The 21,718-nt window shown below is 48.5% G+C and overlaps 1 protein-coding gene across 2 annotated transcripts in view; it reads left to right on the top strand.

The window, feature by feature from the left end:
* Positions 1–21,718, top strand: part of Pitpnm3 (PITPNM family member 3) — a 95,448-nt gene that overhangs the window by 5,702 nt on the left and 68,028 nt on the right. For both annotated transcript variants that reach the window (XM_074047124.1, XM_074047125.1), the window contains exon 2: positions 17,038–17,133. In XM_074047124.1, the coding sequence (XP_073903225.1) occupies positions 17,038–17,133 (96 nt within the window). The remainder of the gene's footprint in view (positions 1–17,037; positions 17,134–21,718) is intronic.

Raw genomic sequence — 21,718 nt, 5'->3', positions numbered from 1 at the left:
TCAGGACTCTATAGAGGAAACAGTAATTCACGGTCCAGAGCTATAGTTGAAACTGTAAAGGACAATTTCTGTAGGAGTTGGGTCCTCAAGGCTAGCAGAACCTGGACAGGAAGGTGTCCAGGGCCAGTCTTCTGGGCGTGGGAGATCGGAAGGGGAGAGGTGTAAAGTACACCTCAAGTCTGGGGGTGGATCTCCAGTGGTGGAGTACCTGCCTGGCAAGTGTGAGGCCCTAAGTTCACCCCTAGTACTGCCAAAAATGGGAAAAAGAGCGTGCTGTGGGTTGGGCAGGAAGTGCCCAGAATGAAGGGACAGTAGGTTCCTAGAGGCACCTCATAGAGGGCAAGAGCCAGGTGGTGAGATGTGGGTGTTTCCACAGAGCCCTCTGGCTGCCACACGAGGCCTCCTGGGAGCCTGGAGGGCTGCCAACCTGAGCTACTTTTGTTGGGAAGGGTTTGTTCTGGTTCCTGCTAGCTGCACTGGCCCTCCCTTCCTCTGTACCTCCCTGTGACCCTCCCTCTGCACCCCCACAGGCTGGCAGGGGTGTCTGCTGCCTCAGGACAGTGCAAGCAAGAGGCCCAAGTTCCAAGAGGGGGTGTGTGTGGGGGGACCAGGAACTGCAGATAGCCACAAGGGTCTGGGATGGGACTGTTTGCAGAGACTGAGCTAAGGAGGCAGGGCCTGGCCGGAGGAACCAGTTTATGCTGTTTCCAGGTGTTGGCCTCTGCTTCAAGAGGAGAGGCTGGCAGGCTGGAGTGCATCAGACACAGTCATTTGCGTCAGTAAAATGCTGATCCCACCCTGTCAGAGTGGGAGGGACGCTTCCAGATATTCATACTCAAAGCCCTCATTAACACTGGGACACTGAGGCCTAGGTGTTTGCCCAAGGTTGCAGGAAAAGGTGATGGCAACACCAAGCCTGGGTTCTGGATTTCTAGTGTTGCGGTGGGGACCTTGCCCTGCAAGTCAGCCTCCTTTAGGGGGGTCCTGCAGGTGGGCATGTGCCCTCCCACCACTTAATGCAAGGCCTTCTCCTGGGCCTCTTGCTGTGGCTCCTGGGGACAGGGACGAGGGCCAGATGGCACAGAGGAAGAGCCATTGGGAAGCTTGGGGACCAGTGCTGATACTCTCTGGACTTTGAGGAGGTGTCAGGGGAATTGAGGCATGGCTCCGAGAAACGCCCAGGCCTAGGGACCGGGATAGCCTTCCTTTATATGCCACACCTTCCTAAAACTCTCCTCTAGGGAGCCTTCCCAGAGTTGCTGCATGTTCTCCTATTCTCATGTGAAAATGCCAGTCCTCGTGGAATTACCTGTCCCAGCAACAGACCCTGCAGGCTCAGTGTGAGCTGCTTTGCAGCCTCGTAGTCCTGACATGGTCAGGAGTGGCACAGCCCAAGCAGAGGTCCCACTTCCAGCATGCACCCTGGGTCTGGATTCTTGCCCCCACCTCAGGCCCCCAAGACTAGACTTGTGTGTGGGAGTCTAGTGGTGCGACACAGAATGTGAGGCCAGCTAATGCTCCTTCCTGCTGCTGGCCGTGCCACGCCTGGGTCAGATGGGCCAGAAGGGATGTGCAGGGCATATTGCAGCACACTGTGGTGGCTCGTGCTGTAAGAGGAGATGTTAAACATGCATGTTGGTAGACCATGCCCAGAAGGGCAAAGGTTACTTTTCTGAGGTCAGGTGCGGAGAGTGTGAACTCCAGAGACCAAGGCTATGGTGATCAATGGCTTCCTAGCAGGAACCAGTGGCCTCCCAGGAGTCCTCCGAGATTTCAGGCTTGGGGGAAGGAGGACAGAGTTAGCTTCTGGGGAACAATCTGGCTCTTTCTTCTAGAAGTCCTCAGCATGCTTCCCTGTCCAGTGGCCTGACAGCATCTCTTTGAGGTAGAGCCAATGTTTTCCCATTTTATGGACGAGAAAACTGAGCCTTATAAGCGTAAAGTGTCTGGGTCTAGTATCACACGTGGAGTTGGAGGCAGAGCTGGTATCAGCACTTAGGTCTTTTCTCTTTTCGTTTGTATGTTTGTTTGTTTTGTAGCACTAAGGTTTGAACTCATTGGCAGGTGCTCTACTACTTGAACCATGCCTCCAGCCCTTCTTTCTCTGGTTATTTTGGAGATAGGGTCTTGCTTTTTGCCCAGGCAGCCTGGAACATGATCCTCCTGTTTTAAGCTTCCAACTGTCACTTGGATGACAGGTCATGTGCCACCATGCCCAACTTTCTTTCCTTTGAGAATGGTGTCTCATCAACTTTTTTTGCCTAGGATTGGCCTGGAGCCATGATCCTCCTGACCTCAGCCTTCTGCATGTGGCTTGAGGATGACAGGGCACATGTACCACTGTGTCCAGCTATTGGTTGAGATAGAGTCTCAAGAGCTATTCACCTGGGCTGGCCTCAATCCTCTAGACAGGATTGTAGGTGTAAGCCACCAGTGCCTGGCCTCTTCTACTCCTATATTCATTATTCCTAGTAGTTAAACTGTCTAACAAAACAGAGGCCCACTTCTGGTCCTGGCTGACTGAGAACTGCCCCCCTCTGGGTCTCAGTTTTTGCATCTGTAATAGGGGAAGAAGAGCTTGGGAGTCAGGAGTGTTTTAAGTTCTTTGCAACTCTAACCTGTTCTTTCTCCTTGGGCTCCCTGGTACCATGCCTGCAGCCTTTCCTGGTGCTGGAAGGGTCCTGGCCTCTCATGTCTATCACCTCACAGGGATGGGGTGAAAGTGAGGAGTTAAGGGTAGGGGGTCATTGGGGAGCCGAGAATTTGGATGTAGAGAGCTTGTGCCTCCTGGCGGTCCTGGGCCCCAGCCTGTCCCCAGATCTGCAGCCAGGAGCCTGTGGAAGCGGGTGGCAGGGCCCCAGGGGAAGGGCTGGGGTGGGATGGGGAGGGGAGGATGCCTAACGAATGAGTTTGGAAATCAAATGAGATCTGAGCTCCCCACCCACTCCCTCAAATCTCTCTACTCCCTCTCTTTTAAAATTCTTGTTTTCTAAAGAGAAAGAAAATGCTAAATTGCACCCCCTTTTGCAAACTAATAGGAGACTTAGTGAGTCACTCCGGAGGTAAATGCCACCTCCAGGGTCCCACGCATGCCTGCAGAGGCCCTCACAGCTGTGTGGCCACAGGCCTATGGGGTGCACATGTGGGGAGGGTGGACAGGGGACCCAGGCAGCTAGGCTGCTTTCTTCTGACTCCACAGGGCTGCATTTGTGATACTCACATGTGGTTGAAGTCATGCTGGGGACATGCTCAGGCCAGGCTGAGAGCCTGTGTGGCCATAAGTCAAAACTCAGTTTGAGGCTGGGGGTAGGTTACAGGGTATGGCATACCGAGGCTCTGTCTGTGGCTGAAGTCCAGCACAGTGTGGGTACATTTGAGGCTCCACGGACGTCGGGGGAGGGGGTGAGAGAGGTCAGTCTGTGCAGGCAGAGAGCTGGTGGGGGTCCATCTGCCTCTGAAGCCAGTGTTCTGAGTGTCAAGCCAGTGTTCCTCCTAGGTGTGCCGGTGAGGCCTTCTCCAGGGCTGGCAAGCTGGAGAGCTCAGAGGGGAGAAGCCTGGGGAGAGGGAAGCCCCCTCCTCAGGGAGGGTGAGCCTGTTTTCTTGCAGACCTGGGACAGGGGAGGCCAGAAAGGAAGTGTTCCACCTCCCAGATGACCCATTATTCTGGAAAGAGGGGAAGTAGCCGTCTGTTAGCCGGGGATGCCAAACAAGGGTTGAAAGCAAAAATAGAAACACACTGGGCTCTGTCTGGGAGGGGTGCTGAGTTCTGGTGGATCCGAGAGTCCTCTTCTGAGCTGTCTGCTGCTGACGCTGTATTTGCTCGGCTCTGGGTGTTTGCAGAGCAAGTCAAGTCCTGCACTCCTGCCCTCCTCAGGGACAGACTTAGGTGTGCAGGATTTGTGACTGCATACACGGGTTTGCAGCTGGAAGCCTTGAGTTTGTTCTAGGAGTCTCTTGCAGAGATTCTGAGTGTCACCCTGGCTATCCATCACTCAGATACCTTTCACCTTTTCTGGTTGGTCTCACCTCCTTGATCAGAACTCCTTTGGCCCTGCCATGGCCTGGTAGCTCCCACTTTCTGCCCCAGCTGGTCCCAGCTGAGCAACTCTGGCGTCATCCCTGGTGGCAAAAGGAGCTATTTTGAGCCTCCCCATTATGGCCTGATGGGAGGAGGGATGTTTATCCCTTGCTGTTTTTTGTTTCCTCCTTGTGTAGTATAATCCTGCCAGTGATGACAGCATTATCCAGCTCCATCTCCAGGGCCCCACTGGCAATTCCTGGCACTATGATTTGGCACCAAATGGGGCCTGGAGGCAGTGGCAACCTTGGGACCCATCCTTGCAATCCTGGAGTGGGAAGTGGAAGGAATTGCCCTTGTGCAGTTATGTTGGCCCTTGCTGGGGCTTGGAGTGGGGTGAGCTGCTTCCTCCTGCTCTTTGCTTCAAGCTGGTGGCAGCATTGATGCCATCTCATTGACGTGGTGGTCTCTGGGAGGACTGTAGCCTCCTCCAAGGAGCTTCTGTTCCTGCCCTGTCCTCCCGTCCTCTGATTTGGTGCCTGGATTTTGAGCCTCCAATCTCTGCTCCCTGCAAGGGGGTGCTGGGATGATTGGGGGTGCCTTCCTCAGTCCTGTCTTCTGGGATGCACCATGTCCTCCCTGGGCTGCTGCTGTCCTCCAGAAGAGCCTGCAGGTGGCAGAGCCTATCAGTGGCACTGTAGCAGGTGTTGTGGGGAGACTCCTCCTTCTGGAGCAAGTGTCTGGCGGGACATAGGGGGACATCTGGGCTTTGGGAGGATTGTTCCAAAGAATTCAGAACTGTTGAGAGCCTAATTGGCAGAGCAAATGAAAGTACGATAGATAGCCAAAGCTATTAATCACTAATTATCTCCTAAATAAGGTAATTAAGGGGTATTTAAGCGGCATATTTATAAGATACCAGCAGGTTTTCAAAAAGCACAACTTTTCCAAAGCAACTGGTGTGGCCAACTGGGCTCTGCATGGGTACCCAGATTCTAATCCCCACACTCTTCTTCCCTTTAGAAAAAGCCACTATGACTTCCTTCTCTGAGCTTTAGTTTTCCTCACTGACCTCCTGGGAAGGTGATAGAAAGTGAAGGCCATGGAAGCCACTAGCAATGTATAAAATGCTTTACAATGTTTAGAGTGTTGGCTGTGAAAATATCCTTTCAGTCATTTGATTTGATTCCTGACTGTGCTGGGTACCACAGGTTGGGCTTTACCTGTGGCTGGTCTTGCTGCTTGCTCTGTGGTGAGGTCTAGGCTTTGTGAGTACCTGGGTCTGTGGTCAGATTCTTGGCTTGGTGTGAAACTGGAGTTGGGCTGGTCTGTGGCCACAGATGTAATTCCATCCTGAGTTTAAGGTCAGTCTGTGGTCAAGGTCAAGGTTTGGACCATGACGGTCTCAGGACCTGAGTTGTTGTCAGAATAATTCTGTAGCCTGAGGTCTCAGCACAATCCTTGAGTGTGCTACCCATACACTGATGGATCTGTCTCTTTGTTCCAGGAGGTTGATTCCTTCTTGGGCTCTCCAGGATGTGAGCTCCAGAGACAGGGTACTGCAGTTGATAGGCTCTTCCGGGGCTCCTGGCAGTCCCTGAAACAGCCCAACACGCAGCTCATCAGTGGCGTATCTAACATTTTAGGAGATAGTTAGGACTGTTTCTATAGCAACCAACCCCCAACCAGCACTGGCTTCCTTCAATAAAGCCTTTTTCTGGAAGCAGCTTCTCCTGGACTCTCATCCCTCCCTGGGTGGCCATACAATCCCTTCAAGGCCAAACTGGCTCTGGGGTCGTTTTTCCCCAACACTTACCCTGGCCCAGAGAGGAGGCCTGAGGGCGGGCCCTGTGGGATGCCCCTCTGAGATCAGCCTTTCTGACATCTGCCCTGGACTGGGCCATGCTGAGCCCTGAGCTGGGAAAGACTATGGGCTCAGAGAAGATTCCTGCTAGGTGTCTGCTCAGGGGGAACCCACAGCTCAGTGTGGCAGGCAGCTGTCAGGGGGTGCTCTGATGGCCACAGAGGCCTCGTGGGAGCAGAGGTGGCATCAGTCAGACTGGGGCAGGGAGGGTCCACCTATTTTTCACACACCAATGGGAATGGAAGGGGGTGTGAGGTAGAGGGTGGAAACAAAGGCTGGAAGAAAAAGAGGGAAAGTAGAACATTCTTCAGTGGCAGCTGTTGCTGGAGGCCTAGACTAGTGCGAGGGAGAGGATGGGAGAGAGCAGGTTCTGGCTTAGGTAGCTCAAGGTTTGGGGGCTAGATAGAAACAGGTCCATGGAACTTCGATGGAGGGAGGAGAATGTCATCAGCCCCATGATGTAGGCAGAGGTGCCTGAGGAGAAGGAGAGGGTCCTGGCTTTGGAAACTGCCACACAGAAAAGAGGAAGCTCTCAGCCACTCATGACTTAATCATTTCATTGAACAAACCCTGTCATAGCACCCATGGAGACCGGGCACTATACTAACCTTTTCCAAATATCCATTCGTTTACCCTCATCACACTCTACTATATGAAAGGGGAAACTGAGGCACTGAGTGATTGCTAAGCATCCCAGCTAGGATTGAAAGTAGGCCAGTGGGAGTGGGGCTATGGTTCTTGGAGGGAGGAGGAAGACATCTCTGTGGAGGAGAGAGGAGGGAAGCAGTGGGCCTTGAGGACTGCCCATCTGCTCTATGACATTCCACACTACACCCGCTGCCTCTGGCTGAAGTGCGGCACAGTGAAGTGTGATTCTGAAGGTGTGTGGCTGTGTGTGGGCTCTGGGCTCCATGTGTATACAGGGTGCCCATTGCCCAAGGGGAGCTCTGAGGTCTGATTGTTTCAACCCTAGTGACCCAGATGCCTGCTATTCTTGTGTGTGTGCTTGCGTGTGTGCGTGTGTGTGTGTGCATACAGTTGCATGCATGCATGGTGGGGAAGGCACCTGTCTAAGGCGCCCTAAAGCTATCCTTGCCGTGCTCTCGTCCTTTCCTTTTCTAGGATGCACATGCTTCATTGAGAGCATTGAGATCACTAGGTAGTTTCACATGCAGCCTCAGGCAGGGGCTGGGTGGGAGCCAGACCACAATCATGGGAGGGAGATGTGGTACAGGCCCAGCATTGGACACCCCAGTCATGCTCAAAACCATTTTCCCTCCCTGGGACATGGGAATTGTGTTTGTGATCTGGACACCCCCAGAGCCATGGGGCTATCCAGCAGACATCCTTGTCCCTTCCCTTGCCCTGTCACACAGGGTTCTTATACTCAAAGAGAAAATTCTAGGTCTACTTTCTTCTGGAAACAGTCCTATTATAGCAGCCTGTGACTCTCCTTCACTCCCACCCTGCCTCAGCCTGGCCTGCCCATCTCTTCCTTTGAGGCTTCATTTGGGTCCTCTCCTCCAGGAAGATCCCTGGGCTCATCCATCCTAAAGGATCTCTGCCTCTGGGTGGGTGTGGTCCACCCCTGTTTTTTAGGATTCAGACTGCCTGCTTCTGTTGGTTCTGAGTTCTATACAGAACACAGGGCAGCTATGCCCCTAAGGCTGGCACTCCCAAGGGTAGGGGCTGTGCCCACACCTCCCCCCAGGGCACCATCTGGCCTGAGGTCTGTTCCAGGGAGAGTTGGCAAATGCCTCACTCCTGGACTTCCTGTGCCCAGAGCACGGGGTGGTGCTTCCTTCAGGGGGGATTCTGTCCTGAGGCTGGGGCTGCCCTAGGTTCTGTAGGAAACAGAATTCTCATTGCAGGCTCCTATCTGTCCATCTGTCTGTCTGTCTGCCTATTTCTGTGTCCTTGGGAGCAGAGCTGGGGTGGAGCCAATGATCTGAGCCAGGATCTCTGGCTGCTCCCATGCCCAGGGAGACCCAGACCTGTGAGGAGATCTAGGAAGCCACATTGGAGTGAGGTGGGGGCTGGGGAGATGGGCCAGGAGAGAGAGTGGGGTGGCCTTGGTAGCCCCTCTCACTGCTGGGTCCCCTTGGAGCTGTGGGGCACCGCTGGGGTGTGGAGGAACACTAGTTTCTCTCTGGGAAGTGTGGCATAGTCCCTTCTCTCTGATCCTGACTGAGGATTTTAAGTCAATGTGGTTGTTAGGAAGAGGTAGGCTGAGGCTTGAGGAACGCAGAAACAATGCTGCAGCTTTGGTGGCCTGCCAGCCACCAGAAGCCTCTCAGGCAGTCTTGTCTTGCCTCAGGCCTTAGTTCTGGAGCTGACAAGGGTAAGGCAATGAGCTGGACCCTTGGTGGCTGCTCTTAGGTAAATATCCTAAGAGCGAGATAAGGATCATGATACCTATTTTACAGATGGGAAAAGCCGAGGTGCAGAGAGGTTAACTTGTTTTGCAGGCGACAGATAGTGCTGAGGTCAGGTTTGTGTTGTGGTGAAGCCCACCTCCAACCTCTGTGAAAACTTCACCCAGGGATGGGAGCTGATCTGCATGTGACTTAGGAACAGTGTTAGGAAGGGAGAGTGGCAAGGTAGGGAAGCTTACACTGCCCAAGGAATGTAGGACACATATACACACATGCACACATGCACATGCAGACCCAGGACAGATGCTTGTATGAGACTAGAACCTGTATATGGAATGTAGACATCCTTTTAAATTTCCCACAGATGCTAGGATACCCAGACACTAATTTGTAAACCTGGTAGGCAGATGGTTCTAGAACTGGAAGTCTCCAGCTCAGCCCTGAGAATCGAGGCCCCATGAGGAGTCTACCTCTGACCCTTTGTCCAGAAGGCCTGCAGCAAGTGGACAGTTATCATTGGCCAGGGTGGAGTTGGGGAAGAGAGAAAGAAACCAAGATCCCCATCCCCATCTCTCACACAGAGTGGCCAGCATGGTGTTCTGAACACAGAGCCTGGAGTCAGATTGATCTGTGTTTAAATCCTGACACCACCATTTATTAGCTTTGTGTTCACAAGCAAACACCTTCACATCTCTGAACCTGTTTCCTTTGCTGTGAGGTAGGGATTTGTTTGCCACTCCTTTGGGCTTGGTTAGGATGATTTTAGGTAAGATGAAAGAGGCAGGTAGCAGACTGGCAGCCTGTATGCTCTCAGTGGTCCTGGTTATTCACCCACTGGTTCATCGTACACTTCTTGGCCCTCTTCTGTGTGGGATCACATATCGAACATGTTCAATGCAGAGAAGTGTCAGACAGGAACCCAGTGCAAGGAGCATGTGCTCTGGGGACTCTGTCCTCACTGTTCAGGGTCATTGTGCTGACTGTCCTGACTCTGAAGACAGTTCATGGCCTTTTGCATGTCTCTCCTGGCCTCCTCTCTGGGAAACTTTCCGACCTTCTTGGGCATCTGTCTTCCCCTACACAGGTGATAGACTCTGGGCAAGTGGGAGGAGCCTCAAAACTCACCCATTGCAAGCCACCATCCATGACAGGCCCCACCTGGTCTGGCTTCATTTCCTCCCTTGTCTCTTCTCGCAACTGTCTACCATTGATATGATTGGCTCCAGCCATGTGGGCTTCTCTCTTCCCTGTGGGCATGCCAAGCTCCTGGGCAAATGGGCCCTTTTAGCTTCTATACCCAGGAAGAGTGCATTTATCATGCACTCTGCCTGTCCATCTCACACGATTGTGGATGTGAGCAAGCATGCATGTGCACACACACATGCACACAGGCATGCTTAGTGTGTCTGACTCTTTCTCCTCATTCAAGCCTCAGCTCACCTGACAAGTACAAAGTCTTCCCCTCAGACCCCTCCAAGACATTCTGTCCCTTGCTCATTTCCCTCTTTGAAATATGACCTTTGCCATTTGCTAAAAATTAGTATATTGGAGGAAAGGGGGGATGGCGGGGAGCATCTCCCACCCAGAGACCAGCTGACTGATGCCTGTCCAGTCTTCAGGCTATAATTTCAGAGATATTTGTGGAAGGATTATGTGGTGGGGATAGAAGGGGGCAGGTCTAAGTTCTTTGTAGCACTTTCCACTGCTGAAGTAATTTTTGGTGTACTTCATCCGGGTGGGCTTTCCCTGTCCCCCTATATGGTATAAGCTTGGCAAAATCCCCACCCCATTGCTTTTATTCGTGGTGGTGCCCCCAGCACTCCATGCAGTGCCTATGGGATGAGAAGCTTCCTGGGATGCCCACCAGCTCCTTCTTTATTTGTTTGCCTCTACCTGGGAGAACTTGCTTCCTCAAGTGAGCTGAGCTGGTCTTCTGCAGCTCTATCTTCTGCCTCAAAACCCCCACAAAGGCTGCAATACAAGCTGTCAGAGTATCTCAGGAGCCTCGGATGAGCTGCACACTGTGAGGATGGTGAGTGGGGGACAGAACCTGGAACTGTCCTTTCCTCAGTCTCTACAGCACACTGTAAGTGTGAGGCTGCTAGGAACATGCCATGGCTTTGTTCCTGGGTGGAATGTATGCTATAATGTTTGAGCACCACTGTACTCAGAAGCTGCTTGCTAATCCCTTGCTAATCAAACTCAGGAACCACATAGACTCCAGTAAACCCTCAGAAGACCCATCACTACATAAACTTGCTATTTATGATCCCAGATTCAGGAACTGAGTAGTTGAGGAAGGTAGGATTTTCCTTTCTATCCAAGGTCTTGCTTGTTAGGAATAGAATAGACTTGGATAGCAAGAGACATTTGTATATTAATATGTTATTCTTTATATTAATGAAGAATGTCAGATGATTTTAGTACATTTGATATCTGTTAATTGAAAAAATTTATAAAGTTAATGTAGATTTGAAAAATTTCAAGCAATTGTATTTTTTGAATCACAGAAATCTCTACATATACCTAAGTATTTTTTGTGCTATAGTAAATAGAATTTTTTTAAAAATTCAATTTCTAATTGTTCATTGCCAGAAAGTAGAAATGCCACTGACTGACCAGGCACTGGTAGCTTGTGCCTGTAATCTTAGCTACTCAGGAGGCAGACATTAGGAGGATCACAGATTGAAGCCAGCCTGGGAAAATAGTTAGTGAGATGCTATCTCTAAAACTAACCAGCCTCCTCCCACCCAAAAAGAAAGGGCTGGTGGAGTGCCTCCAGTGGTAGAGTACCTGCCTAACAAGTGTGAGGTTGTGAGTTCAAACCCCAGTACTGCCAAAAAAAAAAAAGAAAAAAAAAAAAGAAATGCCACTGACTCTTGCATATTGTTCCCAATTCCTGCAATCCTGCTATACTCAGGTTTTTTTTTTTTTGTAGATTTTGTGGAATTTTTGTGTCCATGTAAACAAGCATATCATCTGATAATAAACAGTTTTGTTCCTTCCTTTCTATTCTGCATACTTTTCATTTCTTTTTCTGGTCTTATTGCACTGGCTCAAACTTCCTCTATATACATTTGGAAACAGTTCGATATCCATGATAGGAAGACACATTTTTGGTGTGTTTAGATTCTCAGACCCCCTTGCAGTAAATACAAGGTGCAAGGGTTGGAAATTGTTGAGCCTGTCTGTCATGCAGCCCATACTAAGTGTCAAGGGTCCCTACAGGGGGCATGGGGCAGACCCGACTTTACATCTGGAGATGACTGCATTTTGGCACTCCTATAGCTTCTCCTCTTCCTATGTCTCAGAATGTGCTCTTGCTTGGCTCCCAGTCATGGAGTACAGGTTGGGAATGTGGGAATTTGTGATGGGCAGGACAGAAGTGACATTATTGTGTCTCTGGGACCTGAGCTGGACTCTCCCTCCAGCAGTGGGTGCTGATTCTTGCAGTGTGGGGTGTTGTGAGCAGGTTTTCCACAGACTGCTGGTGTCATAAGGTGCCACCTGGCTGTGATTGGGGACATATTCATCTCTCATCTGCTTATTGACATCTTCTGTGTGCCAGGTGGACTCCTAAAATATCAGAGCTCAAACATTTCATAGGGCAGCCTCGGGGTTCTCATCACACACACAAGGAAACAGAGGCAGGGGTGTGCCAGACGGCCAGAGCCTTTGCCCCAGGGAAGGTATTCCGTGTGTGTGTGCGCGCGTGTGTGTGTGTGTGCACGCGTGCGTGTGTGTGTGTGTGTGTGCGCGCGTGTGCAGCTTTTACTGCGTCTCACTGGAATGCAGCCGATTGTAATATGCGCCACTATTTTTTTACCACTGAGAATTCTCCTCAGGAGAATTATGGAGTTGGTTTTCTTCTAACTCATCTGTGGTTTTAATTTTATAATAAGCTTATTTTATTTTTTACTAGTGTAAATTAATCTACAAAGGGGTTTCATTGTGGTGTGCTAGGCTCCTTTGTGTAACCGCCTGCCACTTGTCTCATCTCTTAATGGTGTCCTAATAAAGTTTTCTTCTAACAAGACAAAACAAAAAACAAAGGGGTTTCATTGTGATATTTCCACACAAGTGTACCATGCACCTCAAATTCACTCCTTTATTATTCTCTCCTAACCCCTGGTTCCTCCCTCCTCTTTAAGCAGTGTTTAGTAGGTTTTGTTATGCTATCTTCATATATGGTATTCTGTACGTCCATCTTGTTCCCCCAAGTACCCATTTCCTTCCCCTCGCCCCTTCTGCTGACTTGCCCAGACAGTCCCTTTTTTAATGCTCATATCCAATTACTGTTATTGTCATCATTATTACTAACTAGAGTCCACAGAATCCACATATGAGTGAAAGCATGAGCTATTTGGCTTTTTCAACTTGGCTCATCTCAGTCAACATGATGATCTCTAGTTCCATCCATTTTCCTGCAAATGACATAATTTCATTCTTTATGGCCAAATAATACTCCCTTGTGTATATATACCACATTTTCTTTTTGTTGTTGTTGGTACTGGGATTTGAACTCAGGGCCTCATGCTTGCTAGCCAGATGCTCTACCACTTAAGCCATACTTCCAGCCCTTTTTGCTTTAGGATATTTTTTTTTGCCAGAGGCTGGTCTTCTGCCTATGCCTCCCACATAGCTGAATCTCAGGCATGCACCACCAACTTGGCGGGTTTTGTTGAGATGGATCTGGCTAACTTTTCATCTGGGCTGGCTTCAAATCACAGTCTTCCCTATCTCTGCCTCCAGAGTTTCTGGGATTGCAAAGGTGAGCCATCGTGTCTAGCTAATACCACATTTTCTTTATCCATCCATTGGTTGGTGGACACCTTGACTGATTCCACAGTTTGGCTATTGTGAAAAGTGTTGTGATAAACATGGGTGTGCAGTATGTCTCTTATGTGCTGACTTACATTCCTTCACATGTATGCTGAGAGGAATATAGCTGGATCATATAATATTCCTATTTTTAGTTTTCTGAGGAACCTCCATACTGATTTCCATAGTGGACACACTAGTTTACATTCCCCCAACAGTGTACACAGGTTCCTTTCCCCCAGCATCCTCACCAGTATTTGTTGTTCATTTTCTTGATGACAGCCATTCTGACCAGTATGAGATGGATATTTTTGGAAGTACTGGGGTTTGAACTCAGGGCCTCATGCTTGCTAGGCAGGTGCTCTACCACTTGAACCACTCTGCCAGCTCTGTTTTGTGTTGGGTATTTTTGAGATAGGGTCTCACAAACTATTTGCCAGGGGTGGCTTTGAACCCTGATCCTCCTGATCTCTGCCTCCTAAGTATCTAGGATTACCAGCGCCTGGTGAGGTGAAATTTTAGTGTTTCGTTGCATTTCCTTGACGGCTAAGGATGTTGAAGATTTCTTCATGTACTCATTAGGCATTTCTATTTCTTTTTAGGAGGCGTCTGCTCAATTGATTTGCCATTTATTAATTGGAATATTTGTTCTTTTGGTATTTAATTTTCTGAGCTTTTTATACATTCTGGATATCAATCTTTTGTCTGATGAATACCTAGCAGAGATTTCCCTCCCGTTCTGTACAGTGTCTTTTCATTCTGGTAATTGTTTCTTTGCTGTTCAGAAGCTTATTAGTTTTATGCAGTCCTATTTGTCAATTCTTGTTCTTATTTCCTGGACAACTGGAATCCTATTCATAAAGTAGTTTGACTGAGTGCATGCTCAAGTGGTAGTGACTGCCTAGCAAACTTGAGCTCAAGCCCCAGTCCAGCCAAAACATACACACAACAAAACAAAACAACAGAAAGTAGTTGCATAGCTTGTGTCTTCAAGGATTTTCTCTGTTTTCTTATGTTAGTTTCGAAGTTTCAGGTCTTACATTAAAGTCTTTGAATTGATTTTTGTCCATGGAGAGAGACAGGGGTCTACTTTCAGTATTTTACATGTGGATGTCTGGTTTTCCCAGCACTATTTGTTGAAAAGCCTGTCTTTTCTACAATGTCTGTTTTTGGCTCCTTTGTCAAAACCCAGATGTGTAGCTGTGTGGGTTCATGTCTGGCTCTTCTGTTCTGTTCCATTGGTCTTTGTGTCTGTTTTTGTGCCAGTGCCATGCTGGTTTTGTTACTGTGGTTCTTAGTATAACTTGGCATCCAGTATTTTGATACCTCTAGCATTACTCTTTTTGTTCAGGATTACTTTTGCTACTCAGAGTCTTTTATGAATTTTGGGTTTGATTTTTCTATTTCTTTTAAGAATGATATTGGGATTTTGATGTGAATTGCATTGAGTCTGTAAATTGCTTTTGGTAGTACAGCCATTTTCATAATATTAATTCTGCCAATCCATGAATATAAGAGGTCTTTCCATCTTTTGGCATCTTCTTTAGTTTCTTTCTTCAAGGTGTTATAATTTTCACTGTAGAGCTTTTTCATCTCCTTGATTAAGTTTATTCCTAGGTATTTCTAGGTAAGTTTATTCCTAGGTATTGTGAATAGGATTGTTTTCTTGATTTCTTTCTCAGTCTGTTCATTGTTGGTGTATAGAGAAGCTACTGATTTTTGTATGTTCATTTTTTGTCCTGCTACTTTGTTGAAAGTGTTTATCAGATGTAGGATTTTTTTCATGGTGTCTTTAGGGTCCTTTAAGTATAGGATCATATCATTCCCAAATAGGGATAAATTGAGTTCTTCCTTTCCATTTGTATCCTTTCTATGTTTTTCAAGCACTGCATTGAATAAGAGTGGAGAGAATGGAAACTCTTGTCTTGTTCTGAACTTTGGAGGAAATGATTTTAGTTTTCCCCTGTTTAGTAGGATGTTGGCTATAGATTTACTATATATTGACTTTTTTGACTATACTGGAATTTGTACTGAGGGCTTTGCACTTGCTAGGCAGGCGCTCTGCCACTTGAGCCATACCGCCATTCCTTTTCGTTCTGGTTATTTTGGAAATAGGGTCTTGCTTTTTGCCCAAGCCATACTGCACTGTGATTCTCCTATTCTCCACTTCCCACTATTGCTGGGGTGACAGGCACGTGCCACCATGATGAAAAAAGCTGTGGCTTTTTGTGAGTTGGGGTCTCACAAATTTTTGCCTGGGTTAGCCTGGAAACTCTGTCCTCCCGATCTCAGCCTCCCACGTGGCTTGAAATAACAGATGCACACCACTACACTTGGTGATTATTTTTTATTATGCTGAGGCATATCCCTTATATTTCTAATTTCTTCAAGACTTTTATCATGAAGAGTGTTAAATTTTGTCAAAGGCTTTTCCTGCACCCACTGAGACAATCATGTGACGTGTGCCCTTGATGCTGTTTATATGCTGTATTACATTTGCTGTTTTGTGTGTATTGAACCATCCTTGCATTACTGGAATGAAACTAACTTGACCATGACATATGATCTTTTGAATGTGTTGTTGAATTTGCTTTGCAAATATTTTATTGAGAAATGTTGCACCTACATTCATCAGGGCAGTTGGTCTATAATTTTGTTGTTGTTGTTGTATCCTTGCTGAATTTTGCACTGGGACAATACCGACTTCATTGAGTGAGTTTGGTATGTTCCTTCCCTTTCTATTTTACGGAGCAGTTTGAGGAACATTGGTGTTGGTGCTTCTTTAAAGACCTGGTAGAATTTGATGGTATACAATCATATTTTAATGCACCTGAAAACTTCTGCATTCCATGTGTCTAGGGGGTCTGCAAGAGGGGTTCATGCATATTTTGTCCTGATGTGAGTCCCAAAGTGCCTAGAGAGGACCAAAGAATGGGGGTAGGCTTCTGCCCCAGCTCTTTCCCTGGCCTATCTTCCCTTGGTCCAGGGGCAGGAGATGGGCTGGGGCAGAATTTGGAGCAAGAGGCCATATTCTCTCTGTGGCCCTGCTCCTGCTTGCTCTGGAAGACCCCTTAACTCCATATCCTGGTGTCTGTGGATGTTAATAATAACACTAGCTGCCATTTCTGAGCCTCTTGAGATCCATTCACTGAGCCTACAGTATTTTTGATCCTGCCAGCTGAGGATTGATTGTTGCCATCATTTCATAGAGGGGGAATGCAGTCTGCTGACAGAAAGGCAATGAACTTGCTAGTGGCGGAGACTAATCTGAACTCTGACTTCAGAGTTCAAACTCAGGTTCTCCTCTTGGTTCTGGGATTTTTCTTCTGCCAGAGGCTGAGTCCTGGCCTGGCCTGCACATGCTACATGTGGCCAACACCTCTGGTGGTCATCAGGGTGCCTGATTCTCCCCTCCTCCAACCTCCTGAAGTTGGGTGTGGCCATGTGATTTGCTTTGGCCAATGACACATGAGCAGAAGTGTGTTACTTCTGGGCAGATGTGTTTAAGTCTGGGTGTGATTTCCTGTGCACTTGTCTCTTGCTTTGGCATACTTTGAAATCCCATTTTGAGATGGTAATGCCATAAGGTGAGTGACGATACGAACAGAGTTCCCATCTGCCCCATGAGCAAGTACACTAAGCAGCTTACTTGTTAACACAGCTCAACTTATCTTTTGCTGACTTTACACTTGGCTCTTTAGCTCAGTCTCTTAGCTACCTTCAACCTCAATTCTAATTCCTATGAAATCGGCACATTTCTCCTGCCCCTTGGAGCTCTCCCAAGAGGGTTTTGGGGCTTAAATGAAAGCGCAGTAGAGGGCAGGATCATTGAGGTTTGAGGATATAGAGAACCCACATGCAAGATGTGGCTGACCCTTAGTCCAGGGGCATTGAGGACTGCCTGCCTCATACTGGGACATGGTCTCAGGCGTGACTCATATGTGTGTTCCCTTTGGCAGGTGGCCCTTCCCTGGGCGGCAGTGCCCCCTGGCACCTTCGGAATGTCCTTAGCGACTCCGTGGAGAGCTCAGATGATGAATTCTTTGATGCTAGAGGTGAGTGAACTCTATCCCCACACCGCTGGCTAGGTGATCTTTCTAGAAGCCCAAGAAGAAGATTGCTGCTGGGATTTGGTATCCTCCCCATCCAGCCTTGGAGTTCCATACTCCATACGTGCCCACTTTGTGACAGCCCAGAGAGCAGGAGCTCAGAATCCATCCCTTTATTCTTTGAAATAATTGCTGAACTCCTAAGATATGCCAATAACTGTGCCAGGCGCAGGGGATACTGTGGTGTCCAGTGGGCACGGTCAGTGCCCAAGTCAGTTTATAGTCTAGCAGGAGACACAAGCACCACAAGGTGACAAAGGAAAATGCTATCACCCATGGAGAATGACGCTATCAAGTGCCAAGTAGAAGCTGTTTCAAGAGAAAATGATGCCAGAGTACCTTATTTGGTATGGGTCTGGTGTCCTTTCTGCAGAGTCAAGTAGGAGTTAGCCAGGTAAGGAGTGGAAGAAAGAGCCTTCCAGACAGAGATAGCAGGTATGGTGGCCCTGGACTAGAAAAGACTGGGGAACATTGCAGGCCGTGAAGGAAGGCCCATGTGGCGGGGCGGGGGGTGATGAGCCAGGGGGAGAGGAGTGAGATGAGGCTCGGGGGCTGTGATGTCTATGGTCCATATGTGACTTCTAAGGTCAACCTCACAGGTGGGAAGAGAGACAGAGTATTAGGACGGCCACTGGTGATGTTCAGGGGAGAGGCGATGGATAGTGGGTGAGGAAATCAGCTGTGTTCAGACATTGACAGCACAGAAGACACAGCAATGGCCATAGTTTAAGGTAGGGTTGAAGAACAAATAGCACTGGAAGGGGCACAAATGTCATTTCAGGCAGGGAGAGCTGTGTGAGCAAAGGCTCGGAGGGGTGAACACTCAGGGTAGGTATGGGGCCAGGGCAGTCTGGGATTTAGGACTCGAGACACACCCATGCTCAACTGACCAGGTGAGAAGGGGAGGAGCACTGATGGTCTGCTCTCTAGTCCAGAAAGGTCCCCAGCTTCTACTTGGCCCCACTATGGGAAGCCACCATATTTAAGGTGTTGACTTACTCCTGAGACAGGACAGCTTTGAAATGCCTGGTAAACAGGGTCTTGAAGACAAGCAAATGACATGCATGCTGAGAAGACATTTGGACTCACAGCAGGATACGTGGGAGGGGGGCTCAGGCAGTTCTTTCCTCTTCTCCTGGGCCTCAGTTGTCCTATCAGCTCCGGGCCTCCCAAAATGGAAAAGACTCAGTTTGGATGATTTTTAGGAAAGTGTGGCTGGAAGTGGGGCACTGTCCCTGCTCAAATTTCCCCAATTCTTGGCTCTGGGCAGAGGAACCCCTCTCCCTGATGTCAGCCCTAAGCCAGTTCATCTGGGACCCATCTCCTCTCTCCTATTGGCTTTTGGTTGCCTGGTCTGAGTTTCTCCATAGCAACTAACCCACAGTGTGACAACAACGCTTCAATATTTTGATGCTCAAAAGACTTTTTATTTAAATATTTCTGCATTCCCTAGGGCTCTGTGTTCCCAGCTGAGATGATGGCTTGCTGCAGGAGGTGGGCATCTGTGGGTGGCTTGGGTCAGCTCTGTTCCTTGGGGCCAGCTCATCTCCTTTACTAAGAGCAGTTGTGGATCCTCCCTGCTCCCTCCCTGCTGGCCACTGCCTCCCGCAGCTGTCTCTGTCCTCCCCTCCCTAATCTCACTGAAAATGGCCTCCTCCCTTCTCTTCTGGGTGGCCCCATCTTTTCTTCCTTCCCTTAGTCTCATAACCTCCTTCTTTTCTTCTCTCCCCTCTTCCAGGATCCCAAACTCTCCCTCTGGGAAGTGGCTTCAAACCCAGACCATGTTAGAACTGGGAGGCCCCTTGAAGTCTTTGAATCCAGCATTCCTGACCATTTTAGAAGCTAGAAAACGGAGGCCAGGGAAACTCATTTGGGACAATCAAAGTGGAAGCACAGGGGCTACAGCCTCATTTCATTCACTCCCTCTTTCAACAAATACTTACTAAGCACTTATCCATCAAGTGCCAGCCCCTGTGTGCAGTGCCAGGCCAGAGCAGACAGATCCTGTCCCAACCCTCATGGAGCTTATGCTTGGTGGGGGTGGGTGGTGAGTGGGAAGACATTATACAAGGAAATAAATTATATGGAAAATAACCATAAATGAAATAACCCAAAGGAACAGACACCTCACCAAAGATAAATGAATGGCAAACGATTACACGAAAAGTCGCTCAATGCCATGAGTCATTAGGGAAATGCAAATCAGAGCTACAAAGATTGCAATGCATACAGATTGGAATGCTTGTTAAAATGACTGTCCAGAATGGGGAAGAATGGAACTTTTAAGCTGTGCAATGGCACAATCATTTTGGAAAATGGATTTCAGCTACTTCAAAAGTTAATCAGACTTAACTACCAACCCTTCCATTCCTAGGGGCTTACTCAAGATAAGGAAAGTGTCATGTCCACCTAAGGACCTGTCCATGAATGTTCCTCACAACTCTATTCTAGTTCCAAACTGAGAACAACTCAAATGTACAGCAATGAGAGATGGATAAACAAATTGTGGTACAGTAGAAGGAATGGACCGATGTAGGCAGCAGTGCAGACAGTCTCAAATAACCACAACGAGTGAAAAAAGATGGACATGGAACACACACTGTGTGATTCCATTGACATTAAACTAGAAAACTAACCTGTAGTGATGGGAGCAGATCAGTGGTCTCCAGGGGTGGGTTGAGGAGCAGTGGGAAGGAGGGATAAAAAAGGTAGGAGAAAACTTGTGGGGTGACATGGGTTCATGATCACTCTCTTGATTGGGTGATGGTTTCCTGGGTATTTACACAACTTAGCAAGTTGTGTACTTTATGCATAGTTTATTGAATGTCAGATATACCCCAGTTTTGCTGTGAAACAAATGGAACCCCTTCTTATATAACATAAGGAATGTGAAAGAATAGTTGAATGACTGAAGGAAGTTCCCAGAGGATGTGGCCTTGATCTGAAAGCTGAGTAAGAAGTGAGCCATGTGAGACTGTTCTACCCTGGGAATAGCCAGCTCAGAGAATGTACAGGAGGAATGAGTCTAGCATCTTTGGGCAACAGCAGGAAGGCTACTGTGGCCTGCATGAGCAAGGAGGAGTCACCTTAGTGCTGCTGGTCCACTGTGCAGGCAGGGAGAGGGAAGCCAGGCTTGGCCCAGGAGCCTATGCTGTGAAGGCAATTGGCAGCCTCCAGAGGTGCTTTCTTGGCCAGGCTCAGGTTGACCCTGGGAGCTCTGTACCTGTCCCAGAGGAAGCCAGAGACCTGGAACTCAGAATTTCTAGAACAAGATAGTCCTTGAGTGACTGAGTTGGGTCATTGTGGGTTATGAGGACTGCTGGGTGACAGGTGCCTGACTGGAAACCATGGATCAGGAAGGCTTAATAGAGCAAGGATTAATGACTGATCTGATAGGACAGCTCAGATTTAATGGGTTCTTGGCCATGTAATGCCAAGTTGTAGGGAGAAAATGAAATGTTCTTTTGCAGTCTCCATCCCTGAAAGGACACAAGGCTGGAGCTAGAGCAGCCCATGACATCAGACAAGTTTATTCAGATGGGGTTAGATATGTCAAGAATGGGTCACTTTATGATCTGCTTCTGTGGTAAATTGTGTGTCTTCCTTTAGAAAAGGTCAAGTATATTTGTAACTTTGACAAAGAATACTATGATTAGAGCCTTAAAGCCACCAAGCATCTAGGTACAAACAAAGGATCTTAACAGCTAGAAGACAGTTTTAGTGGAAGTGCCTTGAACGAACAGGTGGGAACTCTACACTTGGGCCAGCCTTGCACCCCTCTTTCCCCCCATCCCCAAGGTTCCATTTGCTCATAGGCCAGTTGTGCAACTCTGCATCTGCAAAGTGTGAGTGCTTGACTTCACCTTGTAGCCCTTGGGTGTGACAACACCCAAGCAGCCTTGCAGCTGTGGGCCACAGCATTGGCCCATTTCCTTGCTTTCATTTGCTTTGATTTTCCTCCCCAGCATCTACAGAGCAAGCCCTCCCTCCATGAATATGCACGAGCAAGCTGGGCTTGACAAGCTGGAGGGAAATGTTGGCAGGACCAGCAATAGAGCATAGTGGTGGTAATGGTGGGAGTAGAGCCTGGTTATGTTTGGGGCATATTTGTCCCTGGGTAGCTGGACCAAGAGCAAAAGCACAAGACACCCTCCCTCACTGAGGAGGGGAATTCTCCAAGTCAGAGACTGCTCCTTACCTGCCACATGCATCCTCTGTTCTCCATCTCTTGGTGCTCAGAATTGCTGGTGTCTCCCCACATGAGGCAGGAGGCTGAGCCCAAGGAGCTGGATGCTGGGTCCACTGACTCCTTGTGGCTTGAATTCCCTGGTTTCCCATAGCAGCTGGGAAGGTGGTGCAGGAGTAAATAATCCCATTGTACAGAGGGAGACACTCGGCAAGGTCGGGTCTCATAGAAAATGAGGGGCAAGGTCCAGGTTTTCCCTCCTGGACTGGGTTTTTACTGTGCTCACCCAACCTCTTGGGGTTCCCGGTGGGGAGAAGAGGGGCATAGAAGTGGTGTCAGAGGACT

Source organism: Castor canadensis, chromosome 11 (assembly GCF_047511655.1).
Source record: "Castor canadensis chromosome 11, mCasCan1.hap1v2, whole genome shotgun sequence".
Taxonomy (NCBI): domain Eukaryota; kingdom Metazoa; phylum Chordata; class Mammalia; order Rodentia; family Castoridae; genus Castor; species Castor canadensis.
This window is presented reverse-complemented; position numbering and strand designations above follow the sequence as displayed.